At 38.1% G+C, this 22,935-nt stretch overlaps 1 protein-coding gene across 1 annotated transcript in view; it reads right to left on the bottom strand.

Moving 5' to 3' along the window:
* The window catches only part of LOC131055195 (UDP-glucose:glycoprotein glucosyltransferase), a 221,810-nt gene that overhangs the window by 197,855 nt on the left and 1,020 nt on the right, over window positions 1–22,935 (bottom strand). Inside the window, exons 2-3 of the mRNA XM_057989792.2 lie at window positions 17,183–17,608; window positions 16,846–16,999 (exon numbers count right to left, since the gene is read on the bottom strand). Of these exons, the coding sequence (XP_057845775.2) occupies window positions 16,846–16,999; window positions 17,183–17,608 (580 nt within the window). The remainder of the gene's footprint in view (window positions 1–16,845; window positions 17,000–17,182; window positions 17,609–22,935) is intronic.

Consider the following 22,935-nt stretch of genomic DNA (forward strand, 5'->3'; position numbering starts at 1 on the left):
AGGCACTTCCAACTATGGCATTCTGTATAGCAGGTGCAACGATCCAAAGCTGATTGGTTATACTGACTCAGATTGAGCAGGATCAGTAGATGACAGAAAATCCACTTCTAGGTACGTATTCAGTTTGGGTACTAGTGTCGTCACTTGGAGCAACAAGAAGCAACATACCTACTTCATTCATATTAATTGAGAACTAATTACAATATATAGAAGTTCAAAAAATACTGTAGATATTAATTATGATACCTACTTCTATCTACCTATTATTGTAGACACATTAAATACAATATTGACTATTAAAAATATAAAGAATTATTATTCTAACACCCTCCCTTAATGGTCAATCTATCAAAACCACCAAGTTGCCCCCTGAATTTTACAAATTTATCCGGGCTCAGAGACTTGGTGAGAATATCAACAGTCTGATCCGTTGTCGGAACATACTGCAACTGAACTGATCTGTCTTCTACCAGCTTGCGGATGTAGTGACAATGAAGCTCAACGCGCTTCGTACGTTCATGGAAGACTGGATTTTTGGCGAGTTTGAGCACCCCTTGATTATTAGTATACAAGGGAGAAGGACCTGCTTGTGGCATTTGCATGTCGGAAAACATCCTTCGGAGCCAAGCTGCCTCACATGCGGCCTTGACTGTTCCTTGGTATTCGGCTTCGGTCGAGGAAAGAGCCATAGCATATTGCTTCTTGCTGCTCCAAGTGACGACACCAGTACCCAAACTGAATACATACCCAGAAGTGGATTTTTTGTCATCCACTGATCCTGCTCAATCTGAGTCAGTATAACCAATCAGCTTTGGATCGTTGCACCTACCATACAGAATGCCATAGTTAAAAGTGTCTTTCACATATCGCAGCACTCGCTTCGCTGCAATCCAATCATCATCTTTTGGGGCTGTCATGAAGCAAGAGATGTGGCTGACAGCAAAACTGATGTCAGGTCTAGTGTCAGTGAGATAGATGAGGCTGCCTACTAGTTACCTGAATTTGGTTTCATCTACTGCAGGTGAATTAGACCTGGCTAATAACTTCAGCCCTTTCTCCATAGGTGTGGAAGCAAGTTTACAATCCTGCATTCAAAACTTGTCAAGCAAACTGTGGGCATACTTGGACTATGAAATAAAGATACTGTCATCAGTCTGCCACACTTCGACACCTAAACAATAATGGAGAAGCCCCAAATTTGTCATGTCAAAAGCTTGGCACAACTCCTGTTTGATGGCTGTAATCAAATGTGTTGAATTACCAGTGATGATCAAGTCATCCATGTAGACAACAAGAAAGAGGATATCACCACCAGAGAGTTTGACATACAAATTAGTGTCAAAGGGACTGCACTAAAAACCATGTTCAACCAAATACTGATCAATCTTGACGAACCAAGCATGTCGAGCTTCATTGTCAAGATCCGCAAGCTGGTAGAAGACGGATCAGTTCAGTTGCAGTATGTTCCGACAGCAGATCAGACTGCGGATATTCTCACCAAGTCTCTGAGCCCGGATAAGTTAGTAAAATTTAGGGGGCAACTTGGTGTTTTTGATAGATTGACCATTAAGGGAGGGTGTTAGAATAATATTTGATATTATTATTGTTAATGGTCAATAATGTAACTGGCAGTTAGACATCTTAAATGTCTACAGTAATAGGTAGTTAGAAGTAGGTGTCTTCATTAATATCTACAGCATTTTGTAATCTCTATATATTGTAACCTTTTCTCAGTTAATAGTAACTAAATTTTTACCAATGAATTTGTTATTCACAAACTACACAAGAAAGACTTCAGGATATTCAAAAGCTTTCGTTACATCATGGCGACATGATGAGCTCAAGACACCAAAATGTAAAGGAGAGATCATACAATCATCTCAAGGCAAGATAAGCAAGCAAAGATAGAGGATTGACTTGACCATAACGATGCTTCCCATCATCATCACCACATTGAGCGAGCTTGAGATGTTGAGTTTCAAGAAATATTACCCAAGGCATCAACACTCATTCATGATAAAGTATCAAGTCCACAATGCAAGTTGAGGTGGCATTCTAGTCATCACTCCACCAATCAAAAGGTTCCATATCAGCATGTCCAGATGCAATGTATCTGACTCATTGAAAAGGGCCACAAACTTCGAGATACCTAACCTCATATTTCATTGGTTCACATTCAATATGGAACACATGTCAAATTAACTATAATTTTCTCATTGGTCAAAGGGAGTTGTTGTAACAAACCCTAATTAGGTTTTTAATCTTGTAATCTTGGCCATTGATTGTGAATCAATCTTAGCCATTTGTTCTAATGAGACCTCTATATAAGGCTCAAATCTCTCATTTGTAAAGGGTTAAGACAAGAGTAGATTAATAGTTAATAGATGAATAGCAGATTAAAAAGCATTAGATACCAAGTAAATAGTTAGCAATTAGAATAGAAGTTAGATTAGGAGAAGGCAAAGATTGTTGCCAAGACTTTGTTGTAAAGAGCATATGATTTCATTGAAGCTATGGTGAATTTGATGTATTATTTCAACAAGTTGCATGGTCCCTACTTCTCAATTCATTTTCATGTTGTTTAGATGAATGAAAGAACTGTGTTTTAATCAATGGTGAAAGTCATATATCCGTACCACTAGCAAGTTGCTGATTGTAAGTTTGCCTTGTGTGGTCAACTGGAATCCTTAAATGAGCTTAAGTTCAATTGCTATTCACACTTTAATATGCATTGGCTTGATGGTATCCTTATTGTTGATAGTGATTTGAACATCATGTACTTACCTTAGAAGATCGCACTAAGCTTTGTGGAGTTGCTGCTTTGCATGTCAAAGCAAAGCTTAGTTGAATTTCACCAAAGGTTGTCCATTGCTCTTGCGTTCTTAGGATTAGGTTAGAATCTCTAAACCCTATCTCTTTTGCCATTCTATTTTCCAAGCAAGTAGTTAGAATCTAAGTTACAGCAACATCCAAACGTTCAACATTCAAGTACTCAACGTAAGTCCCCTTGAATTACCAGCAATCACATCAACCAATTGAGCTATCTACACGTCAAGCCCTGACTATATAAACCTTGGAGTCGTCTTGGTTGATCATTTAATTTAGCATGCAGGAAGATTTTGATCAAGAGACGATAGAATACTTTTTGGTATTTTATTTTGTGTTTGAGGTGTCTAAAAAACACATCAACACTATGAAATATAGCTATGGATGTGTAGTTGCATGTGTAAAATGTGAGGTTTCCGAAATTGAATAATTTGCATGAGTTACAAGATGGAGGACAAATATTACAGATTGGTGTTGGTCTCCATATTAAACCAGTGTCCTGTATTATAAATCTTTATTTGCTGAATAATACAAAGTTTTCATGGTGTTTGGTGGGTGGGGCTTTTTATAGGAAAGAATTTTCCCCATGTACATCTCGTGTTCTTTCTCTCTATGGTGGTTGATCTTTCTTCTCCCTCTATTCTTCTCTTTTCTTCTTTTTTCTCAGGAGTGGATTTTACAAGCCATAATGCTGCCCAAATTTTAATAAATTTGTAATTTACACAACCTTCCTAGAAGGATTAATGGTGGAATGAAATTTATTTTCCCAACATTTTGTTTCAGACCTACACAGTTCCCTGGTTTTGCATGTTGTTGCATGTAATGGTTCCATGTTGTTTTGGGTTATAGGTATTCTTTCTTTAGATTTGTGTATCCTGGCAAGCTCATGGGAATCTGTGGGAAGGAATGGGCATTTTATTAATCCTTAATGGATAAGAAGTTTTGTTGTAGTTGATCTTGTTTTTCAGGGAATAGTAGTTTGCACTTCTGGGATGGAAACACAAAAATTTGAAGAATGTTTATCACTATAACTGGAAAAATACAGATCACTTGTTGTGGGATTTTTGAGTGATAAAGTTAATCTATCTATTTGTGATAGTGTTGTGACCTTTTTCACACATTGCCCCATTGCAAATGGGGACCCCTTGTTTTTGCTTTTTAGGGTTTTGCCTTGGCGTAGCAGCAGCTAATCATCAATCTCTTTGCAATGAGTTAGAGTTTTTAGAGTGGTCATCCAAGTCAAATGGAGAAATCATGCTCAGAATAGTGTTTGGACGTCACGGAAGTGCTTAGAAGGCCCAAAGGATGAAAATTGCAATTGCTTAGGGTCAATTCTGACACCTTCCTATTTTTGTGGGATTTTGCTTTTTGCTTTTTTGCTTTTTCTATTTTTGGCACTTTGGGACCAATCCGGGAAGCAGCTTTCTTTGGCCTGCTTTTTGCTTTTTGTTTTTTTGCTTTTTTTAGGTTTTTTGAAAGTTGACCTAGGATTGGGTCCCTCAGGTCATGGCAACAGCATTCCTACCTTCAGAATCAAAAATTTGTGTCTCCAAGTACAAAAAGCAAGGGAAAATCTCCAAGCGAGGTTTTGTTCCAGATGTTCCAGACAAACATGAATTGTTGATCAAGAAAATTCATCCAAGTGTTCAGGGCGAAAATAGAGAAGACCATATCTCAGGCCGGTTCAAAGTTTCCTATCAATGGAGTTGGCCATGTCCAAGAAAATGTCCGACCTATGAGCAAGTCCGCTCAAGATAGGAGTTTCCAACATCCAAGCCATCATAAAGTCCGCTCAAGGTAGGAGTTTCCAACATCCAAGCCATCATGAAGTCCGCTAAGGTAGGAGTTTCCAACATCCAAGCCATCATGAAGTCCACTCAAGAGAATGTCCAAGAAAACATCCAAACAAGGCTCAAATCTCCCCAAGGAAAAAGTTCAAAAAACTGGCTAAGTGTTGATACCTTGGGGAGAAAAATTAAAAAAATTGGCTAAGTGTTGATACCTTGGAGAATAAAATTTTGAAATTTGGTTAAGTGTCAAGGAGATTCCCTAAGCAATGAGCAGCTTCGCCCAACCTTGGCGTGCTGATCTCAAATTCCACCCAAGCAATGGGCAAGCATGGCCTAAAATTCATAAAGTCCGCCTTGGAGGAATGAGAGAAATGTCTTGCTAAACATGAAGTCCGCCCACCCAAACAAGGATTGTCCAAGGCAAACTGAACTACGCCCTAGCATGAAAGGTGAAATGGCAAAGGTATCTTCAAGTCCACCAAGGAATAGCAAGGTTGGAGAAGGCAATATCTAAGTTATCCTCAAGTCCACTATGCACAGTACCCAAGCAGATCGCAAAGAAGATGGCCAAACACTTATAAAGTTCGCCTTGTCACAAGACCAACTATACACCAAGTCCGCCAAGAAAAGAATAGAGGGGAGATGGCATGCCAAGTGCCAAGTCTGCCCAGCACTTGGCTTACAAATGTTAAAAGTCTGCCAAGGAGAGATGAAGAATGTCTTGCCAACAATGAAATCCGCCATGGCAAGATGACAATGTCTTTGACCACTCAAAGTCTGACCTAGACATAAAGGAGAATGGCATGGAAAATATGAAGTCCGCCATGGTTTATGGCCAAACAATGATGAAGTCTGCCATGCCATGGCTTAAGTAAAGTGAAGTCTGCCTTGACATGTCCAAGAAAATGTCCAACCAAGGTTGAAGTCCACCTTGGTCAAAGTGGCATGAATATGATGAACTCCGCCCAAGGAGAAAACAAGAGCAACGTTCAAGACAAGTTGAAATCCGCCATGAGGGAGATGTCCAACCAAAGCTAAACTTCGCCCAGCATAAGGCACAATTTTTCCTAGCATATGATCAAATTTGCCAAGAGGAAACAAAAAATGCGTGTGTGGAGTTTTCCACAACAAAAGAGTCTAAAGGATGTTGTTTGTAACTAGGTCAATATATGGGTTCGGATTGCCTTAAGGCAACATCCGAACCCATTTAGGACTGGGCCCTATCCTAAAGGGTAACGTGCCCCCAAGATTAAGCCCAGCCCTATGCTTGCACGCCATCCTAAAACCCCATGCCACAATAACTATATTGGCGCCAAAAGGAAAGGAGGCCGACTTGCATCAATAAAGGCTAAGACACATATAAATAAAGATATCTTGCAAAGACAATTCAATCAAGCATTCAGCGAATCAGCTCTGCATGAAAAGTGCGAATTTACACTAGGAGGGTGCGAACTTGTGCGAACTTGTCTAGACTTATGCGAACTTGTCCAAGAGGACAAAGGCAATCTTTGGTGCAGACTTGAAGAGCTTAGAAGTGCAGATATGTCATACAAGAAGGGATCAGATCTGACAAGGAAGCTAAGTATTGTACTTGTGATATTAAGGGAGAATATATAATCTGACCTGTGGGTCTTTAATGCTGGGTTTTTCCTCCTTGGAGGTTTTCCCAGGGTATTTGTGTTTGTCTCTTGTTTACTTCCTTCATTTCTAAGTTTACTAAATTATGATTTACTAAAATGTTGCAAATCTAATTAACAAACTAGGGCATAATTAAAGGACATATATCTGATTACTAATCTAGGGCACAAAATTACATGGTATCAGAGCTAAGGTTATACTAACATTCAAATTTCAGTAAGCTTTTACTTTTGGTTGCTGTTCGTTTTTCAGATTAAGATAATGGCAGGGTTGAAGATAGAGGATAGAGTTGATGGGGCACTCAATTTTGCCTCCTGGAAAGTTTGTACCCTTTGAGGGGAATGACTTACTAAATGTTTGGGAATCAGATTGAAGAATAAGGACATTGACGGGTCCACATCAAAGGTATGAAGGATTCAATCAAATAAGTGTCTTCATTCCCCTGCTCTCAAGAAGGGTTCACTTCTCTTGAGCATTTGCATCGGTGTGCCTTGCTGTTATAACCCTAGTTGGGGTCTTATCTAAAAGCTAAGGATGTTCTAACTTATTTTCTATCACATCAAGAGTATTATCGAGGGTTTGCATATTTTCTAGGTTTTGTAATTACTTAAATTTCTTTGCGTCAAGTATTTTGCTCTAAACCCTACATTGATATATATTTCATGATTCTTAACCCTTGATGTGATCTGATCCAATATTAATGATGATTGAAGTTTTTTTTATTGAATGGTAGATTTATTTTGCTACTAGACATGCAACACTCTATTATTGGACCTAGGTGTTGTTGCTAAGCATGAAATGCCAATCTTCCCTTGTCCCATTGTTGTTGTTTTGTGTTACTTGATGGCACAAAAAGTACCTCTTCCGATTGGCTGTGATCATTCCATCACCCTGGCAAGGAATGTCTCTTATTGCTGGATGATTGGATCTATTTCTTCATAGGGCTTCTCTAGACAATGATACATCATTGTTAATTGGTTATGATGATGCTTTGATGCTCTGTCCTACATAGTAGAGGTTAGTATGTGCTGCAGTAAATAGCATATGTAGGAAGAGTGAAAGATGAATGATTCAATAAGACAGTGGCTTCCTCCTGTGATAAGCATTGAGGTTACTACAGGTTGAGGTAAGCATTTCACTTGTTAGTTTATTCTACTTCCATCAAAGCTGAATAAAATTGGGATCTTGTTCAGCTAAGTATGAAGATTCCGTTCCATTTGATATTTATCAATCATATGTATGTGGTCAACTATATATTGTGATTGAGTCACTAAGGTTTATCAATTACATTTGTTCTTCTGATCGGTATATAAGGTTCCTTTCAGGCATGGCTATTCAGATGTTGACTAGTTTGTACATCAGCCTCTCATTTAACTCTTAGGGTCAAAAGTGAAGGGTAAGGTTGGCCTCTCAGCCTTCAGAGATTCTTGGGCTTGAATAGCTTAAGGATGCTGGAGGATTACCAGCCAATGAAAGAGATAAGCCTTCTTTTATGATTAATTATATTTGAATTTAATTTGATTGTTCTCTTCAAGTTAATATTTGATTCAAGTTTCAGAGGGAGCTTGAAATAGGTATGAAATCCTATACAAACCTTCAGCTCATCTCCTTACTGAAAAGATGACTAAAGGTACGTCATAGGGACCTTTCACAAAAAGTGAAAATAAGGGAAATGAAAATTTAGTATCTTCAGATTTATATGATGAGTGCTTTCTTTATTGATTCTTATATTTGATTGTCAAATGTTAAGGATTAAGAGGGAGTCCTATAATGATTACTTGGTATGAAAGAATTGACAATCATTTGACAAGCCTAGGGTTTTGTAAAGGTCTAACATTTTTCTCTAAAGTATTTGAAATGATAATTCTGCTTTCATATATGGATGAGTGTACTCTAACTGATGTCAACAGTCTAAACATTGGACATAAGTTAGAATTATGTCAAGGATCCAACGAAATCATTCTAAGTCAATTATATCTTGAGACTTAGAATGATAGATTGCAAACTTATATGGAAACTAACTTGAAGAAGTTGAGGATGTCTGTAGCTAAAGCTGATTTTGCAGATTCATCTGAAGACAGGCTGTTGATTGGCGAGTGCTTCATGAACAAGGCTAAGCATGCCCCGAAATACTTTTCAAAGCACAGATGATTGTGAGTTGAAGCTATAATCACCTTAGAAGATTATCTCAGGTTCTGATTGAACAAGAAATGCTACAGATAAGGAAGACAGTTCAAGCATTTCCTTCAACTTGGATACTCTATGATCCATTGGGCCTACAGTGAACAGTCCTCAGTTGCATTGAGTACTGCTGAAGCTAATTCACTGTTGCAAGTGTTGCCTCAAGAGAAGCAGTGTGGCTTCTCAAGATTCTTGTTAAAGTTATTTGATTTATTATCAAAATTGTATATAAATATTTGACAATTCAATGTTTTATGGCAGGACAATCCTGTGTTGCAAATGTTCTCACCAAGTCTCTTGAAGCTTGAGATAGACTTGGAGCTGTGAAGAACACCGCCTTGGTGGAGAGGGAGTCTCAACCTCAGTGATACATTGTGTTGTATCAAACCACCCTCTGCGAGCAATGTAAGGTGTTATTGTAATCTTCTCAAGGAGAAGAGTAATTGTTAACCATCCTCTGCGGGCAATGTAAGATGGTATTGTAATCTTCTCAGGGAGAAGAGTAATTGTTAACCATCCTTTGCGGGCAATGTAAGATGGTAGAAAAGATCCTCTGTTGGCAATATAAGGTGGATCCAGTCTATGCTTGTGTGCGAGCTGGAAGATTATATTATGTAGTTCCATTGTATGCATGTGTGCAAGAAGGAAGACTACAATATTCTAATTATGTTTATTCCATTCTTTGCTTGTGTGCAAGATGGAGATTATGTTTATTCCATTCTTTGCTTGTGTGCAAGATGGAAGATTATGATGTTACATTCTTCTCTGGGAGAAGATTGAGGTAAAGGTATTGCATTCCTCTCTGAGAGAAGATTAAGGAGGATACTTATGTGCAAAATGGAAATAAAGATGGTGTTGCAATCTTCTCTGAGAGAAGATTAAAATTGAAAGTTCTCCTTCATCCTTAGCAGGCAATGAATGATGGATATCATGGAAAGAGTCCACGATGTACATGAATATACTTATGTATGAATTCATGACTTGCAGGCGTGCATGTTAAAGTTTGGATTCATCCTCTACAGGGAATGCAAGATGGATACTATGGGCTATTATTATGTGATGTTATTACAAGCTACTTATTGTGATCCTCTCTAAGGAGTATTGAAGTTGATAGCCAAGTTCGGATTACAAATTGAACATTGAATGTATTACTTAGGTTTGGGCACTAATCACGTAACTTGGTTGTAAGATTATTTTTCTCCCTAGTTAAGAGGGAGTGTTGATTCGGGACATGATGCAAAGAGGAGCCATTCATCTAAAGTACATTAGCATGGATGAACAGATTGCGGACATCCTTACCAAACATTTATCCAGAGTGAAGTTCGAATACTTCAAAGACAGACCTGGTATTGTGGAAAACGAAACCCTGATTGAGAGGGAGCTCCAATCTCAGTGACTCTATCTGCAGCACTTTGAATCATTCTTTGCTTGTGTGCAAGAATGAATTGTGTCCAATCTATGCTTGTGTGCTAGATGGATAATTGTAATTATGTAAAGACCCACTTGTGTATTACGCTTTCTATGCTTGTGTGCTAGAACCATCCTATGCTTGTGTGCTAGGTGGAAGATGTAATTCTATGCTTGTGTGCTAGATCCATTCTATGCTTGTGTGCTAGATGGAACTCTAAAGGTTCAGATTATGTATTCTCTTCTTCCCTAGTTAAGAGGGAGTGTTGTTTGTAACTAGGTCAATATATGGGTTCGGATTGCCTTAAGGCAACATCCGAACCCATTTAGGACTGGGCCCTATCCTAAAGGGTAACGTGCCCCCAAGATTAAGCCCAGCCCTATGCTTGCACGCCATCCTAAAACCCCACGCCACAATAACTATATTGGCGCCAAAAGGAAAGGAGGCCGACTTGCATCAATAAAGGCTAAGACACATATAAATAAAGATATCTTGCAGAGACAATTCAATCAAGCATTCAGCGAATCAGCTCTGCATGAAAAGTGCGAATTTACACTAGGAGGGTGCAAACTTGTGCGAACTTGTCTAGACTTATGCGAACTTGTCCAAGAGGACAAAGGCAATCTTTGGTGCAGACTTGAAGAGCTTAGAAGTGCAGATCTGTCATACAAGAAGGGATCAAATCTGACAAGGAAGCTAAGTATTGTACTTGTGATATTAAGGGAGAATATATAATCTGACCTGTGGGTCTTTAATGCTGGGTTTTTCCTCCTTGGAGGTTTTCCCGGGGTATTTGTGTTTGTCTCTTGTTTACTTCCTTCATTTCTGAGTTTACTGAATTATGATTTACTAAAATGTTACAAATCTGATTAACAAACTAGGGCATAATTAAAGGACATAAATCTGATTACTAATCTAGGGCACAAAATTACAAAGGAAACAGGAAGAATGAAGAAGAATAAAGAGGAAAAGTAAAGAGGAAATGAATAAAATCCTTGTTCAAGGATGGAGTTTGTCCTACCTAGCACAAGCCAAATTCAGAATTGAAGGCAAATCCACAGTCAAAGTTTGTCCGAGCATGGAGATGGCCAAAATTTGGCACTGTGTTGAAAGGTCCACATGAAGGTGTTACAAAATTGAATAGACAGAATTTGGCTAAGTATGGGAAATACTTCACAGAGAAAGTTCCAATTTCCTCCATTGTGGCAAAGGCATAGGGGAGTTCTTCTCCAAATTCAAGGCGCTTGAAAGAATTTCGAGGTATCGAGAAAGAAAAGTCCTCAGACTTAGTGAAAATATAAAAAAAAATTCAGACTTCTTGGGGGATTTTCATCTACAATCCCATACCTATTGAAGCAATCAGGGCAACTTCTTGCAGGATTTTATCTCTAGAAGAATTGAAGACAAGCTCCCAATCATATTTAGATAGTGAAAAGAAGAGTATTCCGAGCAAATTTTCATACTTAAACAATTTCTTGACACATTGGAGAATTTAGAGGAATAACGTCAATCCAGTTCAAGCAGGAAATTTCAAAGCAATCAGGAAAGATAAGTTTAATAACTTGAAGTCCAGACATCTGCTCCAAGGGGAGAGTTCCAAACCTCAAAGATTCAAATGCAAGTGAGAAGAAGAGATCAAAATCTCGAAAGGAATCCAAGATCAAGAAGCAAGCATTGGCAAGGAAAGATATTCTAAGGCAAGTACATGGAAAAAGAACAAAGTGACCAAGGAGGACATCCAACACGCTGAGATGGCACCTCGTCATCTTACAATCAATCAAATTGTTCCAAGTCAACATGTCCAGGTTCAATGAACCTGACTTGTCCTCGAAAGCTTCTAGAAGGCACACTCCACAATGCAACAACTTTCTATTTTATTCTTGGTTTATATTTAACAGAAGGACAAGTGTCCCCAAATGTAATTTTCTCATTGGTCGAGGGGTAGTTAGTTGTAACAAACCCTAATTAGGGTTTTATTTTGTAATCTCAGTCGTTGATTCGAAATCAATCCTGGCAATTGAATCGTAATTGAAGAGCCTATAAATTGAGCTTGCCCCTCATTTGTAAAGCATGGGAGCATGTTGCAAAACATGTTGAGATAAGCAAATTGTTGTTACGACTACCAAAGTAATAAGTAATGCATTGTTCAAATTGATGGTGATTACTTATCTTATTTTGGAGTTTGCATGGTACTTATCCCTCATCATAGTTCAGATTTTATTTCATGTATGTTAGACAAATGCAAGATCTGATAAGTATTGACTTATGATGAATCTTCCGCTCATAATTTTGATGAACAGATGATTTTTGTTCATTGTATAAAGTTAGTCTGAGCCTACTTTGTGGATGCTTAACTTCTGTCTGGATGAATATTGTTCGATTTGATGGTAGTTATTTATGACGTGAAAATCATAAGCACACCCCCTTGAAGATTGCACCCACTTTGTGTAGTTGTCCTAGCGTGGCGAAGCAAAGCATGGTTATTAGGTTCACCTAGTCAATACCGTCTCTTGAATTCTTAGGAATAGATTAGAACTTCTAAACCCTTATCTCCTTTTCAATTTTCTTGAAGTCCATGATCCAAGACCCAAATGATAGACCTTCATTGTCTAGACCTTCATTGTGAATTGAACGAGCCAAGTGTAAGTCCCCCTTGTATTTCAGCATACATTGTTAATGCATGATAGCCTCGGTAAGATAAATGATTGAATGAGAGATAAATGAAGTCTCTCATTCAAACATTTATTATCGTGAGGGGGCACGATCAAGTGATGTCTTGATCGGCCATGTCCAAAAGACATGGCCAATCAAGGCATCGCTTGAAGCTCTCATTCAAACATTTATTATCGTGAGGGGGCACGGTCAAGGTCTACATTTTCTTGCATTTACTCACCGAATCTTGCGGAGCTGGATTTTGCTTGTGGACATGATTATCTTCCTTATCCTAATTCCACGGGACGCTTGGACCTATTTCCAAAAAGTTATTGATTCTGGAATCTAAGACAGTTTTTGGCTTAGAACACCAAAACCGTTTGGACGTATTTTGCCTTTGGCAAATCTTGCGGATCCTTTCCGTAGTTTGCGGAGCTTCAGTTCATTGTTTCCAACGTTCCTTGGCGTGTGGCCGACCTTCCATTTGGTCCGCACTTCATCCTTTGGATTTTCCGGAGGATTCTCTATGGCAAAGGCCGACCTGGTGGTTTTACACGTTTCATCTTGTTCATCGGCATTTGATTCATCTTGGACCAACGCGGATCCCTCTTGATCATATAAATCAATGTAATTGAGCATGTAGAAATCAGTTTTTGGAACATAGAAGATGTATCTTGAGAATTAGTGGTCCGGAGTTGACCGATAAGGTATTAGAGCATGTATGTTTCAGACCTGTGAGCCGAATCTGGTAGCCCGCATGTTAGCGGCAGATTGTAAATGATTTTCATGATATAAATAAGTCTTTTCTGCGTTGCCTCTGTCATATTGTGTTGCTTCTATTGTGTTTACTCTTGTTGCATGGTCCGGATTGATCTCCTTGAGGTCCCTCCTAAGAAAGTTTTTCAAGTCAAGGGATGAGTGGGAGATTGTGGAGGCAATTGCCAAGTGGTTGGTATGGCTGAATGGAATGCGGGACATATCCATGATGGAAGAGTCTATGATGCTTTTTGAACCATTGTGGTGCAGATTTTTGGACACCTTACTTGGGGAAGCATTTATGCCCACTACCTGGTTTCTGATGAGAATGAAATGGTGGTAAAGTTTGTTTGGCCTACCATACTTAAACATCTTGAAAGAAGCCTAATTGTTGACATCTTTAAAGCTGAAGTAGTAAACAAAAAGATCACTTAGTAGGCATTGGTGATGTATAGGGTTAAAAATGAGGAAAGATCTCTAGAGCAGCTTAGTAGGTTCATTAGTGTCCATTGGGATCTTTTCTCCCCTCATCAACTTGAGAGGATCTATGAGTGTGTTGAGGGCTTAATGTTCATCATGCACCAAGTGTTGTAATTTTTTGTTGGATTAATATAGTGGGAGTTGTCCCCCTAGCAGCACTTACCCAAAAAAAAAATCGATGAATAGTAAACCTCAGCTATTATATATTTTAAACCTAAAGCTAATTTTAAATTCATTTCATTGGTTTTACTTAGTCTTTTATGGTTTACCGTTAATAATGTTTATATAATATAATTAGTTAAAAAAACTATACATGAGTAAATATGAATATTTATAGTTTATTTATATTATTTATTCATTAAATTACAATCTACATTATATATCATTTTTTAAAATATAGTATATTATTATTAAATTATATATTATAATATATTTAAATATCAAGACTAAATATATAAGGTTTAGAATTTTAGATGTTATGTAGATTATTTAAGTTTAATTAATTGATTTATTTTCCAAACTTCTCTTTACAAATTGCAAGTTTGTTACATATAGAGAAACTGTTTCATTTTTACCAATGGCAACTAGTTGTAATTTTGTCAACAAGCCCTCATTTAGAATTGACTCGGATCCACTGCTATGGAGACATGTAGAAATGGTAGAGAAATGTCCACGTGGGGGGGCATATGTTTGGACATGTCCAAGTGTGATAAGCAATATACAATTTCCTACAGTACAGTGAAAGGCCATTTGTGTGCAGTTCAGAGATTGCAAATCAGAGCTTGTCCAGGGAAAAATGGTGTGCCTATACCACTTTCTAAAATTGAAGAATATATTAAGGAGAGTGAGGAAGCAAATCCAAGGGTTGAAAATAGAACAAGGCATCCACTGAGTTGATAAAGGATCTTACAGAGGCCACCTACTTCTTCATCTCATACACATAGTGTGATCCCTAATATTGTAGTAGAAAGCCATCCATTTTTTAGTAGGGATGAACATGAGGCTAGTATTCTAAAGACGGAAAAGGGACCATTTGAGGGGCATTTAATAAAATTGCTAAAGATATTGCTAACCAAACCATTGCCTATGCAAATGGTTTGTCTTCCAATGTTGTTCGATCACCCTATAGGCAAGACATGGTAAAAAAATGACGATTCAAAGAGGTACACAAGCCCAAGTTATGAGAAGATGTGTAGCACTTTATTGTCAAAGAGGTTGAACATATAAAAACTTCATTAGCTTTCATTAAGGAATCATAGAAAGAAACAGATGTGTATTATTTTCGATGGATTGAAGGATGCAAAAATCAAACCATTAGTTAATGTGATTGCAGTGTGCCCTAAAGAGGCAATGTTTCTAAAAATTGTGGATTGTGAGGAGCAGGTGAAGGATGCACAATTTAGTGCTAACATCCTTATACAATGTATTAACAAAGTCATCCATCATCCCTGTCTCCGAAACACCATAGAACATAGAAAAAAATTAAAATTGTTTTTTTCATTTTCATGGGTTGGACGCTACTGGGGACGCCTACTATCCCTTAATCAATCAAGGATACATAAACATCCCCCAAGCAATCTCATGGATGACTGAGCATCAGAAAAAAAAAATTGGGGTGCCAAACTATCTGAGGAGGTGTCTTGCATCTCCAAGTCTGTTTAGGGAAAGCAAGGCATCACTTTTCCTTATCCTTAAATACAAGATTTTCAGGGCACATCTCAAGGATTCCAGGGTTTTGGGCCCAAAGTGTCTGGGACAGCTTGACATCATGCATCCCCAAGGTCCCAAAGTGGCAGAAATGTGGCACCTCCCATATATCTGGAGATGCATCCACCATGTTCCACTAGTATCTTGCTTTCAGAATAAAATTAGGCCAATGAAAACTGCATTGATCCTTGGTTATTTTTCCCTACACATTTATATTATTCTCTCTATATGTATATTTTTATAACCAAAGCTTAATAAATATTATATTCCACACATCTTAGATTTGTTGGAAAACTTTATGCATTACATTTCTTAAGTTATTTGCAAAGGCTCCCATTAATGAAGTATATTGAGAGAAGGATGATATGTTTCATTTGCAGTGCTTTTTGAAGAGTAAACTTTCCTCGTACATTTTAAGACAAATTTTCTTTTATCTTTTGTATTGTCTCCATAGTAATTTTCCATGACATTATTCCTTCAGATGGCATACCTAAAGAAGAAGATGAGCAGGAGAGAGATGAATATCCTGAATGAGATGTACTGAATTATTGGTGGAGGATTGAGAAGTAAATTTTATGAAAATTCAATTTTGTTTATTTACCTTTGGAAACGCTGCAGCTACACTTCCATGACACATTTGTATTTTTAAAATCTACGCTTGAAATTCCAATTCTAACTATCACTTGCTTCTGGAAGTTATTCCCAGTCATTATGCAAAGAATAGCCGCACTTCATTCTAACTTTGAGTATTATATAGTATAGATTTCAACTAATCTTTGACAGCATACATGAAATTCAAAAGCTTAAATTGGCTAATCTTTGTAGAGTTCGCCATATGGCCACAGATATAAGAGACTTCTGGGATGAACCTGAAAATAAGTCTTCTAGCAAAAGACTCTGATTTTGTCTGTCTTCTGGTGTTTCCTAGAATAAATGGAAAATTTATGAATATTTTTAGAAAGGGTTTGACCTGATAAAATTGTTGCCGCACAATTAAAGTAGTTTAATTCTTCTTAACCTAAAAGCTGTTTCTAGTGGCTTCTGATCATAAGTACAATCTACACTTTGCTTCAACCATACTAGCCTGCGTCAGAGAGGAAAACAATGTATTATCCAAGCACATCACTAGCAGATGATAGAATGTTTGTTTCACCAGCAATTTAGTCTTATATCATAAATTCTAATAACTGAAACATATGGTTTAGCTATCAGTGTTTAAAGCATCATATGCTACTCCTCTAAAACAATCATAAAAACTAATAGGTATTACCCACAAATGTACATGGATTGAAATCAATTTTTTGTAACAGCAAACCCAACTCGAGACCCCAAAACCCTTCCTTGAGGTTATAACTAAAAATGCAGCATAAATCACATACTGTATGATTTCTAAATTGAAAAATCAACCTTTCTTGATGCCTCAGCTAAGATCCGGTGAAAATTTAGGAAGCAACTCGACCCAAGAGCTCCATACAAGATTGCTATAGGACTCCTCTTGTTTGATTCCGGGTAAATATGATCGAAATCAAAAATTTCAGGCTCTTCTGTTAAATCTTCCAAACTGCCATTAAAAAAAATTATTTTCAATCGACTTTTTAAGATGACATATGGAATCTCGGACTCATGATATCCTGAAAAGGTGCTATATACAGTTCAGCTCAACAGCTATAAAGTTCTGGCATTTATTGCATTGAGCAAGCATTTAATTTTCAAATTATGTAGAACATATAGGCACATGACTTACGTCTTTGGAATGCTAAGCCAGGCAGATAACTCAGAAACATCAAACAAAATAGTTGATCCAAGATCGACCCAGCAGCATTTTCCATCAGGAGCATTTGGATTCCTGTTCAATTCCCATCTATCAAACTCTTTTTCCATGTCAGAGTAAGAAATATTTTTGTTGCCTTCCTTTTCCTGTGACAGGAAAAATGATGATATTGATTCCTGCGCTAACTGCCGGTAAAGCACTAATTTTGGAGAAGCTGATCGAAGAATGAGAGCGAATTCAAAAAAAGATCCCAATGCCCTGCTTAGAAGGAAGCTTCCATGTTTCAGGATCTCTTGGAAGCAATCTTTTGCATTTGTCGCTGCTAGATGATGATCAGATTCAAGCCAGAATCTCACAAATTCCCAGTAGAGGTCCTTTCGTTCATTTGCCAGCAATTCACTGTAAACAACAACACAAGGTATCGGATCATCAATAATGTATATACTGCAACACAAGGTACTGAATCATCAATAATGTCGATAAACAAAAAAGAAGCAATTAAAAAAAAGTAAGAGCTACAAACATAATGGAGACTCCAAAATGAAAAAAAATCTGTCAAGAAGATTCATATGAACAAATCTGTTAGTGATCTATTCAAAAAGCCATTTCTTGAATATGTAGCCTTCTGTAAAATATCTTTTCAATTCTTTAACTATTTATGTTAAAAAATTAAAGATGAAGTCCAAGGGGTTGAGCTTAGTTGGTTAAAGCATTGAGTTCTCAATGTGGAGACCCAAGTTCAACTGCCATGAGGGACACCTTTGTGTAGAATTCTAAGTTGTGACTCTTGGTCTTCCATTGGTTGTTTAAAGTGGATTTCTAAGTTGTGACCCTTGGTCTTCCAAATGTTGTTTCTAGTTTGGTGCTCGAAAAGAGCTAGTATGTAATAAGTTTGTAACGTGGATGCTCGAATGAGCAAAAATGAACTTTGTGATTCTATGATACTTAATACAAAAAAAATTAAAGATGAAAGATATGCATTCTGAGATTGGGAAGCCAATTGCAGCAAACATCCATCAAATATACAAGTGTTTACTCCTCAGGAACTACAATCAAACACCAGAAAATCTTATGCTAACAAGGTCTAACAATCCATCATTAATGTAGAAAAAAAAGAGTTTGTTAACAAAATGGGGATTCCACGAAGCAAGTATTTGGTACGTAGTCCCAAATGGTTAACACCTCTTCCAGTTCAGTGGAAATTCAAAAAATAGCTCTGGACAATTCTGCCTTCCAACTTAGTTTTTATTATTTCATAGTTTCAGGGTATAAAGAGAAGGATCCTCTGGAAACAACAAAATAATCCCAGCATTGACATACTACACTGGCCAAAACTCAGGTTAAAACTTAAAATAGTTATAAACGTTAAAAAATTAATCAAATGTTTGGTTGATTCTTTATACAACCACTCAATGACTTTGACTGCGCCTAGATTACAATGCGAATCTTGATATAGTTTTTTGGCTTTCATTAGACTCATACGATATTTTTTAAAGCCTCTTAGATCTTCTTGCATTTCTATTAACCTTTGCAGGTTAAGTCTTGCTTACACTGAATATTTGAAAGACAAAGACTGATGTAAAATGAGTGTATAATAGTAGAAGGACTGCGATGCCACTCCGTTTGGCTCCACACACTAGGTTTTCGGCAAGAGGGCATTCCTCCGCCATTTACCCTCCTGGTCGAGGTGCTACCAACTAGGCCTCTGTGGCGAAGGGGGGAAGCATTAGTTTTTGGAATGTTGATGTGACAAAACGATACAGGTATGGCGGTGCTGAGACTCTTCGAAACCGGGAGGTTTTTGATGTATGTGGTGATGGTGAGTCCAGCCAGCGTCAAATGGGGGTTCATCCCCGTTTTCGGCCCTTTGTAGAGTATGATCAGTCAATGGGTGTAAGGAATAGGGGTGGATTGGATCAGAGAAACCGGGATTTGTTGCCATGTGGTGAGTCGCAGCCTCATGATATGGAAAATCAGGTTTCCCCTGCTAAGGCTTTGGTCTCTGCAGCCAAGCCAATTATTGTCAATTTGACAGAGGAGATGGAAAAGGAGGTTGAGCATAATGAAATGCTTTTTGCTGGTTTAGGGCTTATTGGGCGTCTTAGAAGACTTTGGCCAAGCCTTGGTGACCTCCATAAATGGATTTCAGATCATTGGGAACCCATTGTGGATGGCTATGTGCAAATTTACCCACATGCTTGAGGGTTCTTTGCTGTGGTTTTTCAAAATGAGGTGGATTGAAGAAAGTTCTTGGGGCTATAATTGTTGCTGGGAGGACAATCACCCGTTGATGTTGAAACCTTGGCATCCGGCTTTCAACCCTGAGTCGGAATCCTTTGATTGCACCCCTCTTTGGATCAGGCTTCCAAACCTTCCAATGCAGTTTTGGTTTGATTCCTGTTTTGAAGCTATTGGGAACTCCTTAGGTAAGTTTTTAATGACTGATGAAGGCTCTCTCAATTTGTTGCATACTAGGTTTGCTCATGTTTTGGTTGAGATGGATGTTTCCAAGGATCTTCCTTCAGAGATTTCTATTTCGACTTTGAAAGGTAGCTGGCTTCAATCTGTGGACTATGAAGGGATTCCTTTTAGGTGTAGGCAATGTTTTAAGACTGGACATAATGCTGATTCATGTGCCAAGCATAGGGTGAAGCGACCAGCGTCATGGTGGAAAGAGGTCACCCCCCAATTTTACATGGTGAATAAGGAGGAGGCGATTCCAATTACCCCCCAAGTGTTGGGAGTTTTGCTCAACGATACCACTAAAAAGGTTCCAGAACCAACAATTGTTGAGTATGGTTTGGTTTGTGGCTCGGATGGTGTGGCAGAAGGCGGTTTTCCTTTGGGTGGTAGCTCCACTCAGGCTGTTAGTAGGGCCACACAGAAGATGGAGGTTGGTTATGGCTCTCAGGGGGGTTATGTGGCAGGGTTGGTTGATGGGTCTCCTTCTGAGCAGCATTCTGGGGTTTGTAAGGGGTTGGAGGATGTGGGGGTTCAAAATTTGAAATTATTGGAGAGTGCCCGAGCGGATGGTTGGGTAGAGGTGAAATGGAAAAAGGGTAACAGGGGAAAGGGGGGGAGTATTTGTTGTGTCCCTTTCATTGAAGGGGGAGATATACCTGGGGAGGTAGCTCCCTAATTGTAGCCCCACCTGGTTCGGGCCAGTTCAAATCCCGGCTTACTAATAAAATAATCGCTATTACAGATCAAAAAAAAAAATGAGTGTATAATAATCATACCATTCTGAATGGTAAATAGAAATTGTTTAGTGGGTGTTCTTCTGACAAATCCAACAAAAGGTAAACTTTCTTCTAGGAAAGATCCTCTGCAGCTAACATGTGATCATAAAATATCACCAATCATTTGGATTGATCTCCATTCTCCAACTGTCCATTTAGTTTACCTTCATAGAATGTTCCCCACTGCTTAAATACAAAAAAGTATGAATCTATTAGATTCACTTTCAGGACCTCTTTTGTTTATGGATTTAATAAAGGAAATATTTTATCAAGCTCTGCTTCAAGAATATGCTCACACCAGAGGTGAAGGTGTCTTGGGTGTTAAAAGTAAGTCCTGATGCACTGAGGTCTCAATGCCAGAAGCATCCCAAATATTTGTGTGGCCAATGTCGTGGATTTTGGCACCATTAAAGACTTAGCCAACCTTCGCACTTAAACACCAAATACTTGTCCTCCAAAAAATCATCATGGACATGTCCTACTTTGGCAATGCACGTAACAACAGAGACCTGTTGATAAGTGCATCAGAATGTACACAAAAATCTGATCTTACATGTTGGGAACCTTACAACCCAGATCAAACTTGTCAGATGCTCAGAAGAGAGAAATATAAGGCCAAAGTAAATTGACATAGAAGACGAACTGGAATACAAAATAAAGCAGACGATCAAACTAAGAAGCATTATCTCTGACCTAATCAAGGTTAGTCTAAGAAACATATTGGAAAGGTCTGAGTTTCTTCTGAAATCTTTTGAAACGATCCTTTTCAATATGCAACTAAACTTTATCACCTATTTCAAACTCATGTGCACCACACTGCTAGTCGTGGCACTGCTTATACTCTCAAAAGTTTGATCAAACATATCATGAACTTGGTGTTGAAAGTTTTGTGTCTGCACAACAAACTTGCCAGCAAAGTCAGCATCTTTCTCCACATAAACAGTGTTTGAAATTAGCAAAAGAGGGCAAAACCCTAAAAGTGCATATAAACTAAGTTGGTAAAGTTGTGTCAAGCCAAATTTGAATTTGGCAGAACCAGGTGAGCTGCAGCAATCGGCACAAGAGGACAAGATCCTGGACAAACTCCATATGGACTGAGGTAAGACTTCATCCCAAGTGCACAGAAGCTTAATGCCGTAACATACAGGAATTGTGTAGGATTGACAAATTTTGTCCAGCCAGTGGTATGTGGATGGAAAGTTGTAGGCATAATCCACATTGTATCCATGAAGGACAAATATGCCTTCAAAAAAAGAAAGCACATATCTTAAATGACTGGCTCCAAGAAGGCTGTAATGAATTTGGACATGCAAAAAGAAAAGATTAATGGTATCCTGTGCTCAAAGATTCTTCAGGTACAGAACTATGATAATCATCTTGGGAAGCAATTGCCCATAATATGCAGTCATGGTTCTGCTTGGTAACAGAAAGCAGACATTATTACAGTGTGGGAAAATACTCAAGGTCGTCATAAAGCAGGAAAAGATATATACATGCATTGCTTCCTGTTTGGCAGTTTTGCAATGGCACATGCTGTACAGAAGCAAACGTATTGTGTAGCCACAACATGTATAATTGACCAGTAAAAGTTAAATTAACACTGCTATACTTTTGTCAGTGCCCAATAAGCTCCCCAAGGAGCTTTTGGTGTTTGTCCTGCGAAACATGAAGGTGTTCAAGGCGATAAATGAGACTATCCTGGAGATTGTGATTGGCAATGGATTTGCCTGTATATAAAGCATCCCAAGGCAAGTTGCAACAAATATTTCTCTCTTCAGAAACCAATGACATCCCCTAGCCATGGAACTATTGGCTTTTTCTTTGCTAGATACAAGTCATGTTAACTAGAATTACATATTCTAGGCAAAAAGAAAATATAACAGGTTTTGGGAATTGAGCAAAACTTCAAAAACATTTTTAGATCATCTCTTATGTTTGCAAGGTTAACACATTCTTAGAACAAATATCCAGGAATTGTGCACTGCAAATCTAATTAACCTTAAATTTCTAGTCTCTATGTACACCTTGGCAAGGCCCAGTTTACCACCAAACTCACCCATGAGGTTGAAACCCATGTGGCAAAAATTTGGGTAAGTCGAAGCTTGCTGTACAGTGTAAAGAGCAATGGAATCTTGATTCATCAATTAGTTCAAGCAACATTCATTTTAAAAATGTCTTGTCAAGATAAGTGTTTTCCAACAAAATCATTTGTATGGAATTTGAGTTTCCAAAATATATATATGATTAGAAAGGCATTTTCAGGAATGAAATATTAGAACGGCAATTTAGATAGGTATTTCGGGCCACTCTTTGTGACCTGCGTGCAGGATGAGTGACAATTAGCTTACAATCAGAATTCCTTACACTCATTGTTCTCAAATGCTGGCACGCAAAGGAAGGCCCCAAATATAAATTCACTCTATCTTTCTTGTCTAATTTTCATCCTGAATCAATTTGACTAATTACAATAAATTGTCAAACAGGAAA

Source organism: Cryptomeria japonica, chromosome 3, assembly GCF_030272615.1.
Source record: "Cryptomeria japonica chromosome 3, Sugi_1.0, whole genome shotgun sequence".
NCBI lineage: Eukaryota > Viridiplantae > Streptophyta > Pinopsida > Cupressales > Cupressaceae > Cryptomeria > Cryptomeria japonica.